Genomic DNA, 27700 nt, shown 5'->3' on the forward strand with positions numbered 1-27700 from the left:
TTTTCTTTACAGCGAGACACGCGACGACATCCCAATGTCTCCTCACAGAAATTTTGCAATGTCTATGGATACTAATTATTAACGCGCTTGGCCTTGTTCCACTGACTGTTGACCCACGGATTGAGGGACAGGGAAAGCGAGAGGAAGACGGCGCGCGACGATGCTATGCTACAATGAGTTATACACACACGGTCCAACAGGCAAAACTGGCACTGTGCGCACGCTGTACTCGCAAGCAATGCGTCTACGCAACATCTGGTGTACCCTCGTGTTTCTCACGATACGATGCAACTTTTTCTCCTCAGCGCCACCGTCCGTCGTTCCCACCGCGTCGTCACCCAAGGCCACATTCACCATCGAGCCCCCGCCCAACGAGGGCACTTCGTTCGGCCAGAAGTCCAAGGGCCTGGAGACAACCACGTCGCTGGAAAACGAGGAGGCGCCGATGCCGTCGTGGTCGCACCGCTTCAGCCTGACCAACGAGCGGGAGGCGCACCAGATCGAGTTCGACCACCCGCCCGAGGCCTCGTGGAGAAACTGCGCCAGGTGCGAGCGGTGTCTCTGTTGTACTCGCGTGCGCAGTCTCCACTTTCGTGGCTAACCCCGGTGGGGGGGAGTGCCATTCCGTGCGTAGTTAAAACTGCACCACATTGTCGAGTGCGCCATTTTGCCTGCTCTGATTGGCCCAGAGAGCTACTATGGCCTCTCTGATTGGGTATTATGGTGGTGGTGTGTTGTAGCTACAGGTGGGTATCTGATTGGTTCATAAGGCCACCGTGGTAGAATTTCATAACCGGGTGAGATTTGGCAGTCCCCAAAATATCAACCTCTGGTCCTGAGAACACAGGACATACACACATACATAATACATACATACATACAAACAAGCGAATCAAATCAAAAGCAAATTTCTAAAGAGAAGACAAACACATTGAGGCTAGAAAATAGCACTGCAATCCCACGGAACCTATAAGAAAGCTCCGAATGCAAATTTGAAAACAAGTAAATGTACGGAGAAAAGGCCCACAACCTTTCTTTGTTTAAATGTTCCAAAACTATCGCCTCAACGTAGGAACAACCGGAGGAGTTCGGCACCGACGGCCCTGGGCCTAGAGCGACAGGTGTCCTTCCTGGACGACCCCGCGAGAGTGGCCGGGACCGTGTCCGAGACGGGAAGCGCTCTTCCCGCTTGTGGCCTGCTAGGCGCACTGCCGCGCCGCTCTTCCATGCCGTCCGAGCAGCAGCTCGTTCACGGTACGTTTTCTCTTCTTTTTTTTCTTTTTAGGTGAAATACATTTCGCACTACGCTTCGGCAACCTTAGTGCTAAGCGTGCACGCTTATAAGTGACGCACAAAATATTATGCCTTCTGAAAGGCGATGCAAAAGCTCATGCAGGGGGGGGGGGGAGTGCGCCCTAACTGTCGCTCCTCTTATTACCAAAGAGTCAATTCCGTCTCGTCATGTTATAAGTATGACGTGTAGGTCCCTTAAGCACATTATAAAATGTATCATCAGATTGCCTTTTTCTTTTTGAAAAAAAAAAACTTGGCTTGCTAGTGTAGTTGCATCGTGTTGGTCTTTTTGAGTGCTAACCGCACTAGTGCTAGTACACTAGTGCTAACCGCGACCCGGCAATCAGTGTTTATTTGTTTGCTTGTTGTGGTGTCAATCCAGAAACTTATAAAATGTGCAACTGTAAAGCGTTTCCACGTTTCAAATGCTCTTTTAAATGCTGACCACCGTTTTCATAATAGATTGCACCGTAGTTATTTACGCTTACAAAATCATCATAATACAAGATATAAGAGCCAAAAATATTGGCATTCATTAAGCAAAGCTCATTTATATCTAGTTTTCCGAAAACTTGATTCTGGCTCAGACAAAAAAAAACAGTCATCATATCGTTTGTGCCTAGTTGACAACGTAAATCTTTATTCGACGCGATCCCGCTTCACTTTGAAGCTATGCCTACAGCACACATTACAGCTTGAGATGCTTGCGCGGCCTTCTCATTGCTTTGCTGCTAAAGCCAACCTCAGTCACGATAACGATGGGCTTCTTGGAATAGCAGGGTTACCGTAAAATTGAGTTGTTGTCCATACTTCCCGTAATAAATGCATGAATAACCCGTAGCACATTGATGTTCTCTTCGATGTTCGATGCTATAAGAACTTCGGCTGCGTTTGTGTGCGTAATAAATTTCTATTCCATGCTCCGACATTATCTGCCATCCTGTAGTGCTACAGCCTGTTGTTATGGTTTCTTCCCTGTAAAGCGTGCTTTACTTCTTCCCATTGTTATTGAGGCGAAGCAAACCTATAAGGTCTATTCACTTTGTCATGAAAACTTAGCAGAAATTCGACCAAGATTAGATTAGCATTCCACTCCTAAAACAAATTTCTGTGAAGTGCTTCTTTTTTTTGTCTAAGGACTCCTAGAAGCAAGCGGCGCCCTTTGCGTATATGTAGTTCACCGCACAACAAAACCTGTAGAACGATGAGGTCACTAACCTGTGAATTTTGTGGAGTTATCCACATCCTACTGAATTAGATTACAACCTAGGACCTTCGAACGCTGTAGTTGTCTGCTGTTATCAGTGTCGGCGATAGAATACCGTATTACTGTGCCTTTATATAACTGTCTCGGCAGCGTTATGAAATTTGAAGCCGATGCTTGCAGTGATGCTACTACTATGCGAAAATGGATTTGCGTGCGCGATATTCAAATCTTATTTTTCCGTTTAACGTTTTCCTGTTCACGTAGGCAATAATTTATTTCAGGAAAAGCTTAGTAGCATATTTTACGTTTGCTTCCTGAGGCAGCCGTCTGCTACTTTTTCGCCCTATAGTAAAGTAGGCTTCACGTAGGCCATGCTTAAAGAGGGCCAGTAACGCTATTGTGTGTAAGCTGTCGGTTGTGTTTGGCAATATAAAAGACATACCCACAAAATTCTTCAAAAAACGTTTTTGATACTTTTAGTGACAGAGTCTTCTAATATAGCTTGCTGTTGCTGCGAGAACGCGACAAAATGCCCATTATGCTACGTCCATAATCGCGCAAAGGATTTGCGTCGACATCACCTCGGAATCGTGTAACGTGAGAAAGGTCAGCCCGCACTATGACCGCAGTGGTGTCGTTTTATGCCTCAAAATTGCGTCACTGCTACGTCAGAGGGGACATTCCTCTATGTTCGCCGTTCGCCGAAGGAACTACTTAGTTGTGACACGTGAAGGAATCCCTCCTGTAGCCGTCGTGCTTACTCTTCCCCAATGACGGCTGTTTTGAGAAGTTAAGCTAAAAGGCAGGGCAGCCTCTTTGCAATGTTGTGGTCTAGCAAAATGCACGAAGTACAAGGATATTTGGCTCAGGCGTTCGTGACAGTGCTACCTTTCGACCGCGCAAGATTACTTACCGTGTTCAATTCTGGTCAAGTCCAAGCAAGTGCCCCGCCGACACATTAGGCTTGGCCAGAATTGAACGTGGTAAAGAAACTTACGCGTCCGATTTCAATGCGCTTTGCTGCGTCGACACACAGTGTTCCCTCTATCCCGCTTTCTTTTTTCTGTTTCCCCTTTCCCTTCCCCCACTGTAGGGTAGCAAACTGGACGCTCGTCTGGTTGACTTCCCTGCATTTCCTCTGTTTGCTCTCTCTCTCTTCAATTCCGGTTACAGGGCCTTTCTTTCTTTACTGATGAGACAAAAGGCATACGTAGAGTTCCGACTAAAAAAAATTGACAGTGGCTTAGCTCGGCTACGCCAGAATATACGTAGCGAAAGCTAAGGTATAACATCCTTAGTTAATCTTGATTTCAAGTCCAGGTTAGTCTGGTTGTCTAGCTATGTTACGGCGTTTAGCCAGTCGTTCGGCGCGCTGTTCGTCTGTTTCCTGGGTGATTCGTTTCCTCTTCATCTCGTTCCGATGTCGATTCCAGGCCTCCTCCTGCTTATCAGAATTGTCGCCGTCCGTACTGCCGCCTCAACTGTGTTTGTGGCGCACGCGAGCTCACCTTTTCAATCCTCCGACATGTTATCGGGCTTGCGACGCAGCTGACGAAGCGAGCGGAGGCGAGCGCAACGACGAGGAACGCGGTGTGACGTCATGTGCCTCCTTGGAGCACGGCCTCGGCGAAATCGCAAGTTCGCGGCCAGTAAAGCTATCGCTTTGAAACATTGAGCCTTACTCGCTGTCACAAGTAAAACACACTCACAATAGCGTTCACGGCGTCGCGTTACGGCGAGCGAACTCCGCGCTGAACTTCCGAATTCCGGTGTTCCCTCTCTCTACCCGCCGTGGTTGCTCAGTGGCTATGGTGTTGGGCTGCTGAGCACAAGGTCGCGGGATCGAATCCCGGCCACGGCGGCCGCATTTCGACGGGGGCGAAATGCGAAAACACCCGTGTGCTTAGATTTAGGTGCACGTTAAGGAACCCCAGGTGGTCAAAATTTCTGGAGTCCTCCACTACGGCGTGTGCCTCATAATCAGAAAGTGGTTTTGGCACGTAAAACCCCAAATACTATTATCCTGCTAGTAACAGCGCAAAATGTAGACAAGGGACGAGACAAGAAGACACCACAAGCGCTGACTTTCGACAACGTTTATTCCGAAAGAAACACGGCTTCTTATAAATATTGCCCTCACGTGTCGCAGTCACGTGATCGCGCATCATGTTCTAGAATAGCAGCTTGGGCTTGTTGGTTTTCCATCCTGCTAGTAACAGCGCAAAATGTTTTTGCGCTGTAAATGTTTTGCGCTGTTACTAGCAGGATGGAAAACCAACAAGCCCAAGCTGCACAACATGATGTGCGATCACGTGACTGCGACACGTGAGGGCAATGTTTATAAGAAGCCGTGTTTCTTTCGGAATAAACGTTGTTGAAAGTCGGCGCTTGTGGTGTCTTCTTGTCTCGTCCCTTGTCTACATTTTGCGCTGTTACTAGCAGGATGGAAAACCAACAAGCCCAAGCTGCTATTCTAGCGAAATATTATTATGTTCCCCTTGTCGCAGCAGAGCTGAGTCGCTCGGAGCTGGTCAGGCTCGCCGCGGTGGCGGCGGCGGCGTCGCCGGCCGCGGCGGCGACGTTGGCGCGTCGCCCCGTGCAGCGCGAGCTGATCCGGCGCCACAGCATCGGGTTCCTCGAGCCCGTGGCGCCGTCGTCGGAGTCCGAGGGCGGGTCGTGCGCCACCTCCACGGCGTGCAGCACGCGCCGCGGAAGCTGCGCGCCGCCGCCCCCGCACCCGCGCCGGAGGCACTCCAGCATCAGCTCCAGGGACGAGGACGAGACACGCGACCTGTTTCTGCCTTTCGTCCCGGCGCCGGCCGCCGCGTCGCCCGGATCGCTCAGGTAAGCGGAAGTCGGCCGGGTGGCGAAGCTGGCGTCGGGAGACGGGGAGGACTCGGCGATTCGCAGATGCGGGCGCGTTACGATAGGGGAACTGCGAAGATGGGGAAAGGCTCGGCGGCGCGAACTTGCTGGATCGTCGGGCAGCACTCGACAAACGAAAGCGTCGTCGTCGTCGTCGTCGTCGTCCTCATGATCATCATCATCATCATCATCATCAGCAGCAGCAGCAGCAGCAGCAGCAGCAGCAGCAGCCTGTTTTATGTCCACTGCAGGACGAAGGCCTTTCCCTGCGATCTCCAATTACCCCTGTCCTGCCACTACCACTACAGTCCTGTAAAGCGTCCTTCTTTGCATATAGAAAGTTGCGAAGGAGAAGCAACCTTGCGTGGGCGCCTAATCCGTACTGCGTGCGCGTGTATCTCTGCGCCAGCGACCTTGTGTCTTTCGTTCTGGGATGGTATTTGAGGATCTTTCGTCTAGTTTTCGTCACCTCCGTCAGAGGTATGATTGCCATGCTTAAGGTAATCGCCGAGTTAAGTGCCGAGTTTCCTATAGTTTTCATTGCCGTTGCCCTTGTCGTTGTGATGTTTCGATCAATTAGCTGTCTCCTGGGTCACACCTGATGTGTTCCTAAGTGGCTGTTCTACAGTCAAGTGCCAACATTTTGCCAGACTTACATTCTCTAAAGCAAACGCAGTTGGACATGCCAGAAAATCGGCACAAAGACACAGACATAAATTATCAATTGGGATTTGCTCATAAAGATGACAGTGCGGTGTTGATCGCTACAAAAGTGAAGATGCGAATAAGTGAGTCTACCGTCAAAGGGACCATGCATTCCTAGACAGCAGTGAGCCTCATTTGTGGCTGTAAAGATATTATAACACAAGAGTAATGCAAAACGAGAAACAATGCAAGATTCCCCAAAAGCACATTTCACTCATGTCAATACAACTGGTCATTCAACATGCAGGCATGTGACAAACACCTACAAGTACCACTTTTGGGTAGCTGATCAATGTACATGCACACTGCAACAACTTTTTGTGGCACTAAAGGAAAAATTTCTACAAGGCTGAAGGTTCTTTGTGGGTATCGGGTTGCCAAGCAGTCCATATTAGTTTCATGCCATCACCAGTTTCTGTTTTGGCACCTTGTTTGTTTGACATATTTCTGACACGTTGAGAACTTGAATCTCAGTAAAAGAAATGCTTCAACAAATACTTCCACAATGATGTTTGATTTGTTTGTGAACTTTGGAGAAAGCACTTTTGGTTCCTGGGTCATAGTACTTAAGTACATTAGACACTACTGTCTCAGAATCTGCTTTTTATATTGCATATTGCACAGGGGTACAAGTTGCACTAGTTCATTTTGTGAATGCCATAATGAACAACTGATAGGACAGGACAAGAAAGAAAGGTAACCGTGGTATTCACAAACTCATTATCTCAATTCTGTGCTCTTGTGCAGCACGTAACTTTTGTCTTTCTTTTTCGTCCTGTTGTCTGCAGTGTGCATCATGGGGCATAGCAGACTATAGCATTTGTCGCCTTTGGGCCAGAAATGTCCATAGGTAACCAACCTGCCTCTCTTTCTCTCTCTCTCTGCAGACGACGTCGAGGGTCGCTGCCCGCTGACGTGCCTCTGCCACTCATGGTGTGCACTGCGGAGAAACCACAGCAGCAGGGCAGTCGAAGGGTCGTCTCAAGAACTGGAGGTGCCGGAGATGTGTCGGACACCACGAGGAGGCGTGGCTCAACGGGCGAAATACTGAGTGCCCTCATTGGTCCTTACGGAGCCCTGCACGCATTGCAGGTGATGAAACAGCTTCTACTGCAGGACCCACATGGAGCATATTCACACCGTATTTTTTCATGTCACACCTCCCAGCATAGGTGCATCTCCTTTGGCAAACTTGAGCAACTTGGGGCAAGGAGGCTTGTCCAGCTGGCAGTTTGCATCATCTTTTTCTCCGACACCCTTATGCTTCTTTTATAGAGAAAGTAAATGTTCCTACGATTGATTGTGTACAGCTTTGAATACCAAAGCTGCTTGAAAAGAAAACATTGCTACACAACACACTTTACTGTCCTTGCTTGTACTTTACTTGTCTCGGCACTTACTCTGTGACTTTAATATGCTGCCGCCAATCAGTTCTACACTTTACACCGACAACTGAACCTCACATATTTCTCTTTACTTTGACTAGAGTGTCACATACACCTGTTTGTTATCTAATCCATACCACAATCTTCCTGCCTCTTAACATTATGCCTGTAATTTTTCATTCCATTTCTTATTGAACAATTTCCCCCATTTTCTCGACATTCTTTGCTGTTTACAGTTTCTGCCAAGTTTCAGCCCAGTAGGCTAGTACTGTTTGAATGCAATCATGACGAAGCTGTTTCTGATGACTCAATAATGCTACGTATGTGCATTCTGACTCATTTTTTATTCGTCTCAACATTCATATTATGATCTGACTCCTTCATGGTGACCAGTTGCCCTCTGTAAACACAGATTAAAAAACTTTTTTTCCTTTTCCGGACTGTGGAAGATTATCTTCGTCATTTTCCATTGCATTTTATTACAGTTCAAGGGCATTGCATTGTATTACAGCTTAAGTAATTTCCCCATCCTGCACAAGTCACCATCAGCAGTATGTTACATGTCTCGCATGCTGCTCCTCTCGCAGAACCTTCCTCGGCGTGGCTCGGGCGGCGGTCTGGAGCTGCTGAGTGGACTGTGGCGCTCGCGCACCTTGCTTGGCTCGGACTGGTCGCCAAGCGGGGCACCGCCACAGCCGGTGTCGGTGGCCGGCCGCTTCAAGCTTCAGCGCCAGGCCTGCTCTCTCGAGTCGACCAGTGTCCAGTCGACGTGCTCATCGGCTGCCGGCAGCGTGTTCAGCAGCCAACGCAGGGGTTCCTTCCCGCAGGAGTTCTCCCTCTTTTCCTTCAGCTCGGGTGGGTTTGATGCTGAGTGTGCTACATACCTACAACCTAAACTTTTTATTTGTATTCCTCGGGGAAAGAAAGTTTCTCATATAGCTGTAGCTGAGTGCCCAAAGCAAGTTAAGCTGTCTCGTGTATGCAGTGCTGATGTGTGTAAGGCGCAGGGACTTTTGCTCATGAATCATCATTTCAGGCATGCATTAGTCAACTGGCGCTAGCAAGGTCCAAGTACTATGCTTCTTGGTAATGCTTTCATTTTCAAAAAGTTTAGGTGCACATTTGAGTTGGCACGGCATGGTGACAGTGTAATAGATATGGGAGCGAAGTTCCATTGAAGGGCGATGTGAATTCACAGCATAATGATTAGCCTAAGAGTAAGCCTCGCCATATTTTGACAGATTTAGCAGTGCCCTTAAAAATAAAAGTTTGTTTTGTTTTGGTGGGGCTTTGCTACCTTAAGAATAGTGTTATAATAGGAATAAAATACAGAATGCCAACCAACATGAGGTTGTCAAGAAATGTTTAACGTTTCGGCTTCCACACGGAAGCCGCAACACTAAAAAGATTTTGACAACCCCGTTTTGGTCGGCATTCTCTATTTTATTCCTATTATGCCGTTACTTCCAGACCAGACAAGATTTCATCAAACTATTAATTTCATAAGTTTAGAGTTGCCATGAGGACATACTGTGTTTCGACATTGAGCCATATTGAGAGCTGCATTGTGCCAGTAATTGTGCGGACTCGTTTATATAGCAGCGCAAAGATGTGTTGGTTAGATGGCATAAAGAAGGGGTCTAAAAGAAACGATCAAAGCCGGGGGCAAAGTTAAGACAATGCAGCTCTGTCTTGTGATCACCTAGCACTGTGTTTAGCAGCTCCTGACTTTCCTTTGTTGCTTCCACTGGCTTCCTTTGCTTTCGCGTTTATGTATTATCAATTGTGTGCCATCATTTCTGTGTTATAAGCATGCATGTTTTTGAAGCCCGATTACTGTAGGTAGTTCATCAAAATACACAATTCTATGAGACGTAAGAGCACTATATGAATTTGTTTTCTTTTGTACCTCCTTCCAAACAGGAGATGTGCCACGTTTCCCACGTAACTTGTGCCAACACTTAGATATGCAAGTGCTACATAGTGGGACAGGACCTAGACAATGTTGTTTGCCGTCACTTGGAACAAGCCAGTCCATTTGTTGTATTTTACCGAATTACATAATTAATTTGTATTGTATTGTATATTGTATTCAGAGCGAGAGTGTCAATGAGAAAGTTGTAGATCATCCTGAAAAATTCCCAGTCCAGCTTTGTGTTGCTCAATACGCGCTACATAAAAATTTTTTCCAAGCCTGAAAGAAAACACAAGACATATCAAAAAGTGCTGTGCAACTATTTGCGCGGCACTTTCCTCGATGAAACATTTGCACTTAATATGATATTTGAGCAGTTTATTAATTAATAATAACTAATTATGTAATTAGACAAAACACAAGAAATAACCTGACTTACTCCAAGTGACACCAAACAACATTACTTTCGTTCTGTCGAGCTACGGGACACTTGCTATATTTAAAAATTTTTGACAGGAGTTAGCTGGGACACACAGTATACTTTTCCCTGTGTAGGATAGCAAACCGGAGGTGTGTCTTGCTGGTCTCCTTGCCTTTACTTCTCTTTCACACACAGGTTAACATTTGCACACAGTGACACTGCACCAATGTTTGAGGATTGTAACAATCTTTCCTGCAACCTTTTCTTTTATGATTGAAACAGGAGAGCTCTACTGCTGCGACGATGGAGGCGGAGGCGACTAAAGTCCACGCTGCACCAGTCCCTGCAGCAAGAAGGAAAAATGCCAAGTTCTTCACGTGGCAAAAATCCCAATGCCCACACTTTTACAAATGAGTCATCCGCATCATGTAGGAACACGAAACAAAAACCAATATACATTATATATACATATATACATATATATATGTATATATATATACACACACACAACATGAGCAGCAACACACTGCCGAACATTGAAACACATCCAAACAGCGCCACATCACTGGCGTGCTGTCACGTGGCAGTACAAAAACTATGCAAGCGCGGGAGCAACGCGCGCCGCCGCCACTGCCGCCGCCAAGCCAAGTGACTGGCCGGTCAAAGCTGTCATCTCCGAAGACAGCGTCTTGCCACGAAGGGGATTTCACAACCAATCAACCAAGCCCAGTTATCATTCTACTACTACTGCTACTACTACTGCTACTAGTGCGTGATGCTCGGATCGCCGCCAGTGGCAAGACCAGACTCAAACAGTGCGCGCGACAGCTGCTGTGGTGGGTGGGATCTGTTTGGTTGTCTGCAACATCCAAAATCACAGAACGGCATGGTTCTACCGCACTTTCTGTCTTAGCCCGTGGCGCCGACTTCTAACTGTCGGGCTTGTAGTGGTCACTTGTGTTCTCATTTCTTTGTGTTTCTTTGTGACGCCATATCAGACAAGAGACTGGAGATCAAGTGTTTTTAGATCGCAAACTTTTTTTTAATTCCTTTTATCTTTGAAGATAGTTCACATCCTGCTGCAACTTCCTCGTGTGTGTTTTTTTATTTTTGTTGGAGTGTGTTTGCACGTCTTCCTTCCTCTTGAATCCAGAGAGTGTGATGAGTGTATGTCCAGTTTTAATGTATGTCTCGGTGTGGCCACATGTGAGCGGTGACGTTGAGCACGTGTGTCGTGTGACCTGATTTTTTTACCCATTAAGATCAACAGGGTGGCTGTGTGCTATATTTCGGTGACAATTACCTTGTACACCATTGCAAAATTTTTGTGATTCGCAGAGACTGTCGTGCACACTCAAAACAAAACGTTACTGATGTGAAGTTTTATGCGATGAGTGATTCAGCATGTCCAGAGGGTTCAGTTGCTGGTGTGTTTTCATGGTGCACGTTGTAATTAATCAAGCATGGGTCATGTGACTCCAGGAACACAAATGGCACTTGCACATCTTGCTTACTTCGGAGAAATAAGCACATGTCACCTTACTTATGGATCATCAGCGAACTTCATTGGATTGCTATCGTTATTGAATTGTGTGGAGATGAGTACCTGAGCTTCCGCCATCAAATTGAAATGTCATGCTTCTACATTACGACAAAACCCTATGTGAGGTGTTCAGTAGGTTGATCAAATTGAGTGCCTAATTGCACCAAGTAAAAAATATATAGATGCAACACAAGAGCAATTTCACAGGGTGTTCGAATATATGTTGTCTTCAAGTTTTCGTTCTTCTATGTGTAAAAGAGAAGGAAGCTAAATTCTGTAGCAACATGCTATTACATAATCGTGATTGAGTTGGCAGGAGGAGTAGTCTGCAGTCATTCATAATTTTTAGCACCCTGATGCAGTAAAAAGATTTCGCAATAGTAATGCTGACCCTTCAATACAAGCACCTCTGTTGCTGTGTTCTGCTCTGGGTTTAATTCCATAGCATCGAATTTTCCTGATTGCTCAAAGTTGAAGACCCATGAATGCTGAAAAGCTCTGCAAAATGGCCCTTGGTCCAGTATGTTCCATAATAGTGTTATTCAAGGTCATTTTATTTGGTGTGTTATTAGTTTGTTTCTGCTTTCGTGCTTTGTTACCTTTGATTCACCACAGTTTTCATATTGTGTTCACCTGAGTTTGTGCATTCTTACATTCTAATGTTTATTTAGTTTTCTCGGATGCCTGAAGCAGCTCCTCTGTAGAAGGTATGGATTAACGGGTCATGAAGACTTTGTGTGCAAGTTTCCCTGCAAAATTGCCAAACTTGTGTTGGACGCATAAGCGGATGATGATGTTAAAATTCATTGTAATTTCAGGCAACTTGTAGCAAATACATATGCACCATAGTATTTCAGGTTAAAACTGTTTCTTGGACACAAAATACAATTATGTGTAAAGCGTACGGTTACTTTACATGCCCCCAATTGATGTTCTGGGCTTACGTGAACAACGCATTCTCTATGAGCCTATCCCGCAGCCTTCTCTGCTTAAAACATGCTACCAGTGACGTAGCCAGACGTCTTTTTTCGAGGGGAGAGGGCACGCACTTGACCAGGAATGAGAAGGGTGAAGGAGTTGAAGGGGAGGTGGGGTCACATGACTGCTGGTATGCCCCCCTCTGGCTACATCACTGCATGCAACACAGGCTTTCTGGGGAGAAGGGAGGGATGCATAGAGAAGGCCATAATGAGCAACGATTTCTGTGAACTGGAACTAAGTGCCATAGACACCTGTACTGACGAATGCAAGTCACTGGGAGTAACCTCTTCCCGGGCTACTTGCGCATGAAGCTTTCCTCATGACCTGACTGTTTGAGACTTCATTAAATGCAAAGCCTACCTCTCTAGAGAACAACATGCGTCTGTTTTGTCTCCCTTCTTGCTGATTAGCATATTTCACAGAGCTGCACAAGTGGCAGGCTTGTAAAGCTTTTTTTGCCTGTCGCTTAACGGTGCTTGGAACAAGTGTGGCAATCGAGTCTAGCTATTTGTGTTCTAGCAGTGTTGCTCCCGACAGCCGTTTAGGTCATATGCTTGTACAGTAAATGCCGAGATGCTGAAAATACTGAGCTGCGATTGTCTCTTCAAGAGGCCTGCATCAAGGAGCTACAGTATTGTTCCATGCAGAGCCTGCATCGAAAATTTAATAAACTTTAGTACGCGGTGGAAACGCAACTTTGCCTTGAGCATCTGTTGGCTTAAGTGGTCATTTCTTGGAAAAAAAAACAGATTTGCTGCCATGAAGACATTTTTCTTTGCTTTTGAAGCAAAATTCTATTGCGGTGAAGGCAGACCTCAAGGCAACGTTTGCAATAAATGTGTAGACATGCAGCAGATACTGTTAGATTTGGGGCTCGCTAGCATTCTACCCAAACATTGCATAAGCTAAAATAGTATGCATATAAATCTTTCAAGCACATTTGCCAAACATGATTCTATTACAAAAAACTTGTCCTGCTTCACACAAACTAGCTGTAAATTAAGTGTAAGTCTTGCTACATTTTCATAGGCAAGAATTAAATTACTGGGTTCACCTTTTTCACATAAGTTTGTCTGCCTGTTGTCTTGACGCATTCTGTCGATGGCCACGTCTAGAGCTGTGCTCTAGAGGAGCCATTTAACGAGGCAATATTCCTGTCACAACCATTTTGGCGCTCCAAGCATTCATGTAGTAAATTTATTACTAATTTAGAAACAATGTGGGGCATCACAAAAATATACATGTAAAATATATTGGCAATAAAGGACAAATTTGCAACATTTGCTTGTGCAGCGGCACTGAGAGTAACAAGGAAAAAACACACTTGCAAGAAATAGCGGCAGGTTCTGAGTCCCGACACTGAAGCTCTTTGAAAGATAATTTTGTTCAGATCTTAAACAAAGGCTCTTGATCTGGTAATTAAGCACTATCACTTCTTCATAATGATCTGCATTCTTTCTACGCTTCACTTGCAAAACACAAACCTTTCTTGTCAAAAGCAATGGACACCATTCCACATAACTTACGCTTCTGGGTACAAGGTCAGTAGCTACATTGTCATCTGCAACTACCACATTGTTACGACATCCGGGATGCAGAATTTGTTGTCCGCTTAGATATACTGTGTGTCAAGGAACCTCGGGTGGCTAAATTACCCTGGAATGGAGCCCCCTCCGACTATCGTACACCCGAAAACTGAGGATAAATCATGGCATTTTGAACTATCTCAGACAAAACAGTGCCTAACGTTTTGGCACTTTTAATCATAAGGAGCTTCCTGCTTACTAGATGCATACATCCGTGTAGCACACCATCATGGTTGATGGCTGCACTAGGTTTCTTATTGCAGTTGCTGCTTCTTGAATCTTTTCTGTTGATGCATGGAAAGATTATGTTGAGATTTACCATCCACTACTATTTGTTTGACTTCTTTTTTGTTGCTGTTTCACTTATCTCCTTTTTTTTGGAACATGGGTCATTAAGGCCGAAGCAGAGCCATGTGTGGTCAGTGCATGGGTGAAAATTACGTTCAAACATGACGCGAAATTAAGTGTTGAAATTAAGGGTTTGATGAAGGTTTGTCTAGTATGGTGCATATTAGAAAAGTGAAAATATGAGGTCACTGACAAAATCAACAGTTATTATTCGACTTGGCTCACATGTGCAAGAGCACTGACATTGTCAAATGGTACAACACATCCGTTATCACTAAGAAAAAATCATGATGAGACATTCTTAAGTCATTACTACTACAGGCAACACCTTTTCATCTCATCCAAAAGGATGGTACCATGCCCCAAATTTAACTCCACTGACTATATTGTGTGCATTGTATATATGTTAAGTGATTACAATACTGTCCACTGCATTGTGAAAAAGTAACTGCTATAGGTTCTGGAACATCAAATACTTTTTTATTCGGTCAGTGACCTTATATTCATCAGTCTTTTCTTAATATACAAGTAGTGAAGCTGCTTTAAAGCGACGTTAAGGGGTAAATGTAAGTTAGGCTATATGTGCAGATTGCATGTCGGAAATAGCAAATAAGTCACAAGCTCGCTCAGCAAAGCCTTGCTATTGTAGGAACGATCCGAAAACTTGTGATGGATGCTTTAAAATTCCTACACTGTCGCCTTCTGTATCATAGGCTTTAACAGCGTTTGTTATGCGAAGCATATTACGAGGGCTCAACCCAGCTCCTCAGGCGCGGCGGTGACCATGAAATCACGTGACACCGTGACGTCACGACAGAGGAGAAGTGGCTTTGGCTCAACTCTTGCAAGACGGGCTGGGTGGGAATCGAACCAGGGTCTCCGGAGTGTGGGACGGAGACGCTACCACTGAGCCACGAGTACAACGCTTCAAAGCGGTACAAAAGCGCCTCTAGTGAATGCGGTGTTGCCTTAGAAACGCGCTGTTTCTAAGGCGTGCGTCTCTTGCTCAGGCGCACATTTCGTTGCCGCGCCGAACGCTGCTTTGCTCGACGCTCACCGCGTCCAATGCGGGACGCGTAGTCGCTGCCCTGTAGCCCATTGTCTTACACCCCTTGGCGGGTCGACGGGAACGCTGTCGCGTTCCACTCTTGAAGGCGAAGAAGTAATGCATGAGTTGTTTCTTCGTCTAGCCGAACCAAATATAGCCAAGCAACAGCAGTTCACCAGGCTAAACAGTGGTTCAACAACTAAAATAAAGGCTAGTATGGTTCGCATCCTGGGCTTAACCTTACCTAAGCCACAGCCATTTTTTTGAAACCAGTTAGCTGTATATAAAAAAATGACTGCACTGTATTCCAAAGTAGGTGAAAGACTCAATCTGATACTTCTGGGTGACTTGTTCGGCAGGCAGGAGTTCCAAATACGTGAAAGTATCATGGAATCCAAGACATAGCACTGGCATCGTCGATGCTTTCCTTGGAGCGTGAAATTCAGAAAAGATAATTTGGACTTCCTAATTCTTTTTTTAATAATAAATGGCTTTCCTCAGCCAAGGACATCCAGATAGAGGGCAAAATAACATTCTATTATTTTAGACTTATTTGCTTTTTCTATCTTGATGCTTCTTTAAATTGAGTAGCTGTAAAGCTTCCTCAAACTGATATCTCTGCGCTGCAGTTATGGCCCCTTTTCACACATGATTTGAATTGGCATCTCTGCATGCTTCGCACATGCTGCTTCTTCATGTCTTGTTTCTTGTGTTTTGTACCGATGTGGTAAACCTTTACTCGCTGAAATACTGCACTTTTCCCGCATCTTCGAAAACACCTTGTAGCAGCCAAGTCACTGGCTTCTTTGCTGGCTAATTAGCTGCTACCCATTACTTTGGGTGCAAAATAGAGTAGTCCTGCTTCTTCATGCATACCCACATTCCCATATAATCTGTCTGCACACGCATGCAACCACTATTACAAAAGCAGGAATGGGAAGTGCACTGCACTGCTTTAAAGCTCCATCAAGCCATTCATGAATGGTAGCACTGCCCTTTGATTAAAATGTTCTGTGAACGCTTTCTAAGAGATGAACTCACGGCATCGGCTCAAACATACTGGCGGGAAGAATTGTTTATGAAAACCAACCTCTTGTCGTAGAGTCATCGAGGAACATTATTGAAGCTCATAGTTGCCGTCAGTAGAGAGAGAGAGAGAGAGAATTTCTTTAATGAAAACTGCAGGGGGTTTTGTGTGGTGAACATGCTTAGCATGAGCTACTCCATACGAATACGATTCCAAATTAAGTTATACACATATGGCTCATAAGACACAGTACCGAATTAAAGCATGTGGTTAAGACCAGCGCTTCACAGAAATGTTAAAAGCGCCGTCATCAGTCAAGATGCTGGCACTTTGCTCGACACGATATAGCATAAAGTCTGTGCCTGCTTGTGAGTCTGCATTTTAGGTTAGGTTGCTAGTTTGGCCTCGTGCAGACTACAGTTAGTGCACAAACTTTCTGCAATGATAAAAAAATATTTGGGACATAATGGTACAGCACGCATTTCCGGGACAGGGGCTGTAATTGTTTTTGCAGGGGTGTAGATCGACGTTGCTTTGTAATGCGAAAGGGGGGCGATGCGAGGGGACTTATTTGATGGCCCAGGAGTGTGTAAATGAAGTATTGCATTACGATTTTTCTTTTGTTTTACATATTTCTTGTGCCCAAATTGTTACAGCATTCTATAGAAAAGCGCGCACATATGTGAAGCATTGGATAAGCAAAATACATGCAGTTTATAATAAGCGTACAGGCTTAATAAACTGCGATATGACCTGCGGGCTGTGCTAGCATGAAAGTCCTGCAACAAAACGTTAATGTGGCAAACAAGTGCAACTCCAAAATGAGAAAGAGATTCGCAAGAAGGTGGAGATTTACGGTCGCTGGCGTCAACGATTCGACGAGTCGGCTTGTCAAAGTGTTAGCTTCACAGACATTCCTTGTTCTACTGCTGTTAATAATAGTAATCTGTCAAGCGAGTTGGTACATAGTATTTCGTAAGGATATGCCAGTAAACAAAAAGGAATACAAAAAAAAAGTTATCAGGCAAGAAAGACAGAAAGGAATAGGAAGAGTGCTATACTATAACCAAGTAGTACAGCGTCTTTCCTGTTAAGAAGTAAGATAAGAATATAAAGAAATAGGCATATTGAAATGAATTAGGAACGTAAAAAGAAAAAATACGACGGTTAGCGGCGTTTGCAGCATTGTCTGTTTTACATCGATAAAAAGATAAATTGAAAAAGTTGTTTCGCTCTCTCTCTCCTCTTCACCTTCTTTGCAGGTTTCATTCTCTTTCTGACGTTAGCGGAACACTGTTATTCGGTTCTGCGCCGACTCTCTGATAGCTTCTGTGTAGCTTCAACTGGCCTCGAATTACTCTTTGAGACTTAGCTGCGTCAATTAGCATTGTCTCACATCGTTGGAAATTCGCATTTCAAGTATTTGTGGACGTTCCACTTTCACCATTCCAAGTCTCTGTTTCTCTTACCGTTCTCCAGTGTCGCCAATCTAAACTTGACGAAATCGCTGTGTCGGTAATTGAATGCCACTTCTCGTCACTTAATTGCTTTAAAGTCTCAAGTCTGACCTGGTTACCTAGATATTAGGTGCTTACTGCGGAAAAATTGCGGTTGGGTGTTGGCAAATGTGGGAAACTAGGCGCGTAAAGAACATATTATTGCGACAACTAGAATGCGGCGTTAGCCACTGGCGTGAAAGCTTCAACTAAAACGTCCCAACAGGACGCGACGCGTGATCCACTACAGCGATATGCGCCTGCGTGGGACCAGCATCTGCGCATGCGCAAGGGCATGTGCGCAGAAGAAATGGCGAAATGTTTTAATAGGTCAGCGCTGAGGCGCCATCACGTCCCCGTATTCCCTAGACCTCAAGAGAAACTGCATGAAGACAAACGTTCATTTAAAAAGCCCGAGCGAGAGTGTTCAAAGAAATGTCCGTAATGCAATCTTTCATTTCGTGCGGATGCTTTATATTGCCTCAGAAAGCCGAGAAAATGCAGCTCGTTCCTGTAGTTGACCGTGCCAGCTTCTTCAAGGAGTGCTAACCAGATTCATTTGCTTTGCCCTATCCTTTAACACCCTCTTTGTGCTATTCGCCAGGCCGATGTGCAAGTGCATCTTTGTAGGGTTGTAGGGATTCGGCGTTTGATCACTACAAAGCAAGCAAGAAAGAACCACTGAGGTTGAAGCCTAGCACCAAGTGAGATAGTGCTGTTTTCCGAAATGAGAGGGGAATGCCTGTTTACACAAGCGTGGAAACGTGCGAGAGGTTGTGAATGCGAGCGTGACTGATTAGCTTATGTGTGCTACCTTTACGCTAGCGTGTTCGCGTTTTCGTGTTCTTGTCGACTTCAGAACAATGTCTCTTGGGACCCTTAAACCTACTCGAGGCCACATTCAAACACTTTCATCTGATGGAGCACCTCGTCCCGACCAACTGAGCTGGAGGCTTCAAAGTCGGCGCATGTGCGCAGAAAAAAAGGGCCACGTAACAAAGTATAAATAACACGTAAAACTTCATTCACTCTGATATCAACCAATTTTTCTTTTTACCCGAGCTCAGGAACCTAAGCCTCCAAGGAAAGAATTGAATAGCTAATCTGACTGCTTAGCAAACTTTAAAAATAAGATTATCATTCGCCCGAATGTCGCACGACGCTAGAAAGCAAACCCGTTACGGTAATCACACACACACAAAAAAAGAGCTTGTAGCTGGAAGAAAAATTTGTCCTGGGCAGGTACTCGAGCCCGGGACCAACACCTTTCCGGGGCGATTACTCTGTCACCTGGTGGAGTAAAATTGTGCACATCGTGTCCTGCAGTTTCATTGAGTAACATGTCGCAAATGCCTCTTAACGTAAGTCAACTGCCCCCGCGTCGGAAGCAACTTCTCGCCATTTAAACTTTCTCTTCAGTCATGCTTGGGTAGTCTCGTGCAACTGTTATAGTATTCGAGCAGTACGACAGACCCAAAACGTTAATGTTGTGTCCACTCGGTCGGGACAGATCGAACTCGCACCGTACACTTTCATAGCCCGTACACTTTTGTAACTTCGTTACGACACAGTTTTCGGTCGGCTTTATACGTCGTAGGTGTGGACGCGTTGGTTTTCGCAAAATCGACGAATTGCTCGACCATAGCAAAAAAAAAAAAAAGGAATACACATGCAAGTGCAAAAAAAGATTCGGGTGGTCCCAGAACAGAATAATAATTTCTCTATAGCAAACATACTTTAGCCTAATTATGTTAAGGAAATCGTATTACAAAACGAGTTTCTATTCCCTGCGCCACCGCAATTTTCTTCTATTTTGTTCGAAATTTTTCCGAATGGACAGATAGGTTCAGCACACTTCCTAGCTCAAAACTGTTCTTCACTGTAAAAATAATAATTAGTGGTAAAATTTTAGTCAAGCAGTAATTAGTTCACCAGCTATTGCCGTTACCGTATGTGTGCCGCTGACGTGTTGCAGGGCTTCTTCGGTTATGTCAAAAACTCCAACATCAACGGGAACGCATGGGGCACTTCCACACGTTGAACGCCAAACCTTGCTTCCCATCTTCCCTCATGTTATCATTTCAAGATAACATTAGGGAACGATCACCGTTCTCACTGACAACTCCGCGAGTAACAAAGAATCAACTTTTGTCCACAAGCTCTAGTGGTCCCGACGACGTGCTCTGTCTACAACTTCTCACCTTTCATCTTCAATGACCTGCTGAACTTCGCTTTCTAACCGGCGGTGTGAATGTGTCGGTAGTCCGTGTTTAGCGTTTCTTACCCCGCTCGCAGATACGCTTTCTGAACACACAGACAATTCAGCAGAGCTACTGAGAGGGGAAAAAAATTGAGACACTCGCACATACGTCACAACACATACGTCACAAGTTTCGTTTCCACGCGAACCACTCAGCGCGCCGGCGTGTTGGTTGCGGCGTGCGTCTGAGATCACGTGGCCGGTCGTCAAACTGAGACTACAGTCGGAATATTTAAACGTTGTGCCGTACGCTTCTTATCCCGCTTCTCTCTCCGATCGTCTATCCATTGTACAAGAGCAACCCTGACTCTCACCCTTTCGTGTCATCTCTGTAGACACGTCGTTATGTTTCCTGCTCGTTATTTCCCACCTCGTCTGTTCCTTGAACGACGGGCTGTTCGCAGAATGAAAACGAAGATGAGTGCTTGAGTTGCTCTGTTTGCTGGTGTTGAGCTGGTCTCCGTTCTTTGTGTCCTTTTGGATTCCACTGAAGAAAAAGAAAGGCAATGAAAGCAAAAGGCCAAGGAGAGACAGAAAGGTTCTAATCGAAGGGGACGACTTTCTTTTTTTTTTTGTTCTTACTGTAAACTTCCTTGCGGTGGATTCAGAAAATGCCAATACTAAGGGAAATTCAAAGGACAAGATGGGCGCTTACTTATAAAAGCCATAACAGGATTAGAGCGGCGGAACTAGATCGGCCCCCGTGGGCATTTTCAGATTCTTGTTAAACTTTACTGCCATTTGCGGTGACGTGTGAAAATTGGGGCTTGTCAAAGGTTTGGGAAAGAGAAGCCAGGAGGGGGAGGTGGAATGCTGATCAGGGCCGTGGACAGCTCTTGCCATGGTCACCATAACATGCTCGTTCGCGGCGCATGTCTCGACTGTTTCTCCGTCGTTACTGGGCCACTTGCACGGTATCTATTTCTTCAAAAAACTGACGAAGCCAAATACTGCTTAAGCTTCAATGTTCTCACGCTAATTTAAGTCTAATGTCACCGAATCAACGCTGGGGCTACTTGAAGCGCCAGTGTGCCGTATTGATTTCAGCCGCTCTGGGGAAATCAATCGAAAAGTAATTATAATCCCGAGTCTCAACCGTCCGTCTTCTTATTAACTTCAAGTGTGAGTAGTGAAAATTGCGCTCGGTACGTTTTCCTGTTAGCTTGTCGTTTGTTGCAGGGTCGCTTATAGCAATTTTGTCGCTCCCATCGCAAGTCCCGTGTGCTAATCCTTTCTCTCGTTGAAAAAATACGTGAATACGCCGCTATGAGTGCGTCAAAAGAATAGCCGTGCATAGTCGAAGTCAACCCTGGGCAGGACGAAAACTGGGAGAATCGTACTCATTGAATGATAGACTGAGTTTATCGCGCACATCAACACGTACACGGTACGAGAAACACGGCATTGGAACGCTTCGGGTTAATTTTGACCACCCGGAATCCAATAACACGGGCCAGTACCTCAAACCCTGCTAAGATTAGGATCGCCTGATATGCTACGTTGTCCTGCTATCGTACGTCGTCCCCTTCGAGAGGAATCCCCTGCTTATCTCGTCCGGTTTCAAAGCCAGCGCACTACCAAACACCGATTTACGGTCATGCAACTAATCACGTGATTGGAGCGAGAACTGTTCACACTTGAGAGTAACTTTCACATCGCTGTTTGTAAGCAATTGAGCCCTCGCCCTCCTTCCCTATTAAGAAATAAGGAAAGTGTACTTCGTGAACATTGAGGCAAGTCGTAAGATGCCGTCTGGTCTTGTCCGCAACCGCATTACGTATCCTTAATTCTTCGTTGGTAAGCCCGCGTCAACGATATCCCATCAATCTTATGCCTACATGAGATCCGTAACGCCCGACTGAAAAAAAAACGCACATTTGTCTTCGATAGCTACCGCCATAACAAACCTGAATCAGGACAAGGTCCAACGTACAACCTGGACAGATCATTTTCTTTGTTTTTAATTACAGTAGTCTCGCTTTCATCCTTATAGACTGCTCTGACCCCGTCGAAGAGCTTCATTCTGTACGCTCGGCCCAAAAGGTGCAGTGTACGGTCAATACTTCCATTTTTCGCTGGTCTTTCTACAGAAGATTCAGGGTCGCTTCAGCCATATTTGCCGATTAACTTTTTTAACTCTGTGATAACACGTCAGATAAAGCTCACAAACTTATCCATCCTCTGCCCTCGGGAGAGGCGATTAGGTTCTCTCTTCTTTTTTAAAGTCACATGGAAGAACAGCTTAGTTTAGGGAATCGCTCAAATTTTCTTTTATTTTTATTTGTTCGCGTACTTTCACAGAATGCGGCTCATTCATACTCGAGATGCGTCGACAGTGGTCACTTTTTACCGGAAAGCGTGCAGTAGTTCAGTTCAATGCACTCCTCGAGAAAAACAATACGAAAAGCCATAGCTTTTGATACTCAATTTTGACCTGTTCAAATTCGTGCTTAATTTCGATGCAAATATCTACATAACGTCCTGACTGAAGTCTGTAGAAAGCGCACGGAAAGTCAGCTAATGTATCAGTACTGAAATGAACTCTGAGGACACGCGCAAAGTGAAGCTAGAAGCCTCATGGGACGGACAACATGTTGGCATCCACCTGAGTGCCAACACTGTATCAGTGCAAATCTTTTCGAATCATGAGCGATTGTTTTGCGCAGCACCGTCAGCTAATGCTTAGTCTTCATTTTGGGTTTTAAAATACCGCACAAACAGTTCGCACGAACAGCAGTGACACTGGGCGTTCTTGTGTTAACACAACTCCAAAGTGTTCTAGAAGAACATCTGGGCGTCCTTTTATCAGCACGACTTAAGTGGCTCCAGAAGGCTGCATTTAGTCGGCGCTACCTACTTCTTTACAATTGCACGTTACGCCTGTAAGCATAATAACCATGACTTACGACTATTACATTGTAATGTGAGGCATGCAATGCATGTGAACGAATGCTGAGGCAATATTGAAAGTAGATGCTCGAATTCTATATATATGTCATCACATCAGGAAAATGGCGAGCTCATTCTCTGTGTTCACGCGAGTTATTGCAAGAAAATTGACATGAAACAGTTGTGCGCACTGATTTATTTATCTTTGTTCAACGTTTACCTCTCGCGAGTCATGAGGCCAGGCCATTCTCGTCTTTCAGGTTTAAACACCTCGTGCTCTCGAAACGAAGATTTGTGGCAAGAACTGGAATGCTAGTCTAAAACTGAGTCACTACAGGCTACTCGCTCACTGGAGAATCTTCCGTAACTTCGCCACTGGCTGTCTTCCACGTGCATAATTTTCTTTCGTTCGCATTACTAATACTGCCACTTTTCGGTGCAGACAGCCGTACTTATCAACAACACAACGAATTTCCATTGGTATTTTGCCCTATCAAACATAATGACTGGAAAGAGAGTGCTTTGTTATCTTTGCTCTTTCCTTTCTGATTGCTCATGCTTTCACATAGTGCATCACGTGTAGATAGACCACAGGCTAGTTTTTTTTTCTTGAGTGGCTAACTCGGGTCAGCTACTTAATGCAGGCTTTCTTGATTGCTGTCGCCATGCGGAGAATGTCGTCTTTTTTTGCGAACATGTTGTCAATGTTTTTAGAACGTATCATCATTCAATGACATATTTTCCCACTCGATGCTTTTTTAATGCAACTTGCACGCCTCCCTATAGCGACAATTATTTTGGTTCGGCTTTTGTGGTTTGCCGCGGTTGACTTGATTTAGTTGGGCAGCCTTCAAGTCCATTTCACCGCGGTTTATGTATATTCAAAATTGAATTTCCCTTGTGAAAAGGGGAATGCAAAGGCTTACATGAAGAAAGCGTGCCTTATTTGGTAAGAGTCTGATATTTTGAGGTGATTGGTGTTTAGCCGGATCAGAAGTCTCGCGCTTTATTGACAACACTTTGAAAGGAAGCAGCGTGATAGGCACCTCATTCTCAAATGGGAGGTCAAAATGAGATAGAAGGCCTCGTCATTGTGGTTTGTTTTTTCGGTGAAGTGTATCTAATCGATGCATCATAATGATAACACTTTATATATATAAGAAACATTAAGGGCACCCATATACCTGGAAGGTGCGGTGACATAATGATATCGTGAATCTAGAGAAACCGAGGCTGCAGATCACACGTACAATACACACATTCGTTATAATGCTCCAAGCTACTATGGAGGGTTTACTTCTACTCTTCCTCGTTTCAGATGCACAAACCTGCGTCTTATGATTCGCTTCACATCATGGTTCGCAGTTTGAAGGAAAAGCACTTAAAGCGTTTCTACCGATGGCACACGTTTATCTGAGAAAAGTTAATCGCGGCATACACCAACTGCGTTTTAACTTATACGAACACCTCTTAGTGGTGTCTTGCGCTTGAGTGGGTAGAATACACGGTTGCCAGAATACACGAGGGCTTCGGAAAGCCTAGAGGCAGACGCGGACACCGGTTTGGATAAGCAGCAGCGGCGTACTTTGAGAGGTCACGTGACGGCGAAACGTAGAGGCTGCGGTACAAGACCGCGGCTATTGACAGCCAACGCGGACCGACTGTGGTTGCTTTAATTTTTGAATTTTCTTTCCGTGTATTTGTCAGAGTCACGGTGCGTTTTAACATTCCATCACATGTCATGGCTGCGGAGTTTTGTAGATTTTCGATGCTTGGGGAACTCTTGTACTATAGAACCCTACCCCCCCCCCCCCCCCCTTCCCCCATGCCGTCGACCCACGATTCCTTCGATGTAACCTTTCCACTTTGACGGTGTCCCGCAGTTCTCTCGCTCGCAGTTGTGTGTGGTGTTCATTCTGATAAGCGTCTGATTGCCGATGTTCGCGTTTCTTGGGAAGCATATGCACGTGTACGCGTAGAAAGCCTTTCGTTCGTTTGTCGTGTGTTCGGAATTTCTGAAGAGTGAGAGTGTTCGTTTATGTGAGAGAGAAAAAAACCACACACACACAAAAACCGGAAAAAACAAATCATAGGTTCACGCGTCTTGTCCGTACGTTCTGTGGTTCGATTCCTTTCATGGCGTGGTCGCTGTGTGTAGTAGTTTGTTGTGTACAAGTGTAGGGACATGTGCTACATTGCTCAATTTTGAACGTGGTGCGGGAGCCCGCCGGGGGAGTATGCACAAAATGTACCGCGCGATGAGTATTGTAGGTAGCCCTGTGACAAACGCGGATCACCGTGACCTTCACTTTGTCACCGGAAGGTGGCGCGGCGAATGTTACCGCGTGTCGCTTGGCTTCCGGTTCGAACAAGTGCGCGTGAATACGCGTGACGTCATCAATTCTTGCTTTCTTTTGCGTCACAACTGCAGAAAATTTTCAGAGCATTCCGTTTGGTATTGAGGTTAGTCGCGCCTCTGTTTCCTTGATGTTTGCCCTAGTCTTGTCACGTCAGCACGTCACATCACGTGACTGCAAAGGTATGCAAATGCAGCTGCCGCGCAATGGTCCACAGCGTTAGGGCATGTGAATTATCGGCTCGAGATGTCGGTGATAGGCGTCGGGTCAGTGCATTAACTTACACGTTGACTTTAATTGTCATACACACTTGAACATGCACTTTATACGTCCGGAAAATCGCTTCCAGACACGTACGTTGCAAATAGGTTCAATTTCTTTATTACTTTTCTGTTTCAGCCAACCTCCCTTTAAATTTTGGCCGAGCCATAAGCTCACAAAGCCTAATAATTAAAGGTTTGTTCGCGCTTCTCAATTGGACTTGCTGTGCTGGTGCCACGTACCGCCTCTCTGCAGATGTCCGCTGTGACGTCATTTATGTAGACCGCGCTGCACGAGTACAAGAGCCACACAACGTGGCTCCCGAACCGGAAGTCGGCGATCACGCGCTTTACTTCTGAGCATGCAATTTCCGGCAAAAAAATTGCTGTCACTGTCGTGCTGTTCAGTTACGCTTGTGCGAATAGTATCATTTGGACCGCCGCTGTCATATATTGTTGTTTGTTTGCTTGTTTGCGTCGATTTGTTGAAATTTCTTTTTTTTTTACAAAGCGGTATGCCGTACAGCCTCAGGCTTGTTCGTATGAACTACTTTCGTTCAAGTGTGTGCATTGGGTTGGCCACAAACAACGACTTCCTTCTGGTACTGTCACCGTTGTGTTCCATTACAGGCTTTTAATTCAAACCGATTTAATTGAAGAATGTTGTATGCATCTCAATGGCGTTTTGACGTTAAGTAAAAGAACGCCTGGACATTAAATTATACGATGCAAATAAGACAGCCTTTCTACTGCAAGTAAGAAGGATCGCAAGCATGAGTCTAATCTAATTTAAACTGTACCGCGTTAATTTCACTGTAGACAATCTCTAGGTTTGAACTGACCGCTTACGTTGCATATACATAGCTACGTGCTGCTTTGGATTACACCAAAGTTTTTTTTTGTAAGGCTACAATGCCACGCAAAGCAATAACGAACGTCGAATAGGCAATTTGAACATCGCTGCCGGTATTAACAACGTCTTAGGTTCATCTTAAAGATGAAGAGCACAAAAACGAACTCTAGGTAGGCGTGTTTATGAAGCAAAGCAAAACAAAACAAACAGAAAGCAGGAGAAGCGAATGCTGACAATGGGACAATTCAATGCGGTGAACGTACAATTCTCAATAACTTACAAAAAAATATTCTCTTGGCTGATGGCCGACGCCTAGGCAACAATGTTCGCCCAGTCCCCGAATAACTCGCCGGACCTAGTAAAGTTATTATGTTTCTTCTTCTTCTTCGCGCAGATATCTTGGCATTCCGCGTTGAAAACGAAATGCGACTGGCGTTCTGTTGTGCGAGCTCGACACAAACGGGGGTGGTGTAAGGTGCCGCACATGGTCCCCCGTAGAGCCTAGAAAGAGGCCGACATTTGTGAAGCGATTGAAGACTTTCGTGGGCACAGTTAAAATCGTTAAACGCGTTATGTCTTCTTTCTTTTCTTTTTTTTTCTTGCGCGTCTTGTTAGAGCCAGTAATCCTAACCATAAACATCTTGAAGGGGCAGCGCGAAAAGACGATGACAGAAGGCAGGAACACACAGGACAGCGCTGGCTTGCTTGCAGTGTGTGATCACTGAAGATCTTTGATTTGTCGGAGAGCATAAATACGTGCCGTTTGGTAATCACTAAAGCAAGATGTGTAAAAATATATACATGTGTTTCAGCAGCGCTAGAGGTACCCAGAAGATTGCTTTATAACAAACGAAAAAAGAACGATACAAGGGAAACACAGATTAAGACGACGAGTGCTAATTTATTTCCGTAGCGTGAAAAAGGGTCCCGCCAAATATAATTGAACACTTTCATTGCACAAAACAACGCTGTCGTGCAGCTGACGAAGGTACATCTCACCAACGCGTGACTCTTGTCCACTCTACAGTTTTTTTTCTGTGAATTGTTTGTTCTAGACACGTGTTCTGATGTTTCAAAAGGGTATAACGACGGTGGTGCATTTCATTACTTGATAATGCGTAAAAAAAAAAAGTCGAGATGTCAATAAAACGAGTGACGTGTAGAAAAATGTGGTTGGCGTCCTTCTTTCTTATTTTCCTCCGCACGAATGAACAAGGAGAATTGATCATTGGAAATACGCGCAGAGGTCGGCCTGATGTGC

At 45.2% G+C, this 27700-nt stretch overlaps 1 protein-coding gene across 2 annotated transcripts in view; it reads left to right on the forward strand.

The window, feature by feature from the left end:
- LOC139060999 (uncharacterized) overlaps positions 1-12690 on the forward strand; it is a 45037-nt gene extending 32347 nt beyond the window's left edge. The window contains exons 12-17 of one of the 2 annotated variants that reach the window (XM_070540376.1): positions 306-546; positions 1073-1254; positions 5008-5344; positions 6958-7162; positions 8043-8310; positions 10074-12690. In XM_070540376.1, coding sequence (XP_070396477.1) covers positions 306-546; positions 1073-1254; positions 5008-5344; positions 6958-7162; positions 8043-8310; positions 10074-10114 — 1274 coding nt within the window. In that variant the 3' untranslated portion in view covers positions 10115-12690. The remainder of the gene's footprint in view (positions 1-305; positions 547-1072; positions 1255-5007; positions 5345-6957; positions 7163-8042; positions 8311-10073) is intronic. The other variant, XM_070540377.1, reaches the window with a different exon arrangement.
- Positions 12691-27700: the final 15010 nt, after the last annotated feature.

Source organism: Dermacentor albipictus, chromosome 6 (assembly GCF_038994185.2).
Source record: "Dermacentor albipictus isolate Rhodes 1998 colony chromosome 6, USDA_Dalb.pri_finalv2, whole genome shotgun sequence".
Lineage (NCBI taxonomy): Eukaryota > Metazoa > Arthropoda > Arachnida > Ixodida > Ixodidae > Dermacentor > Dermacentor albipictus.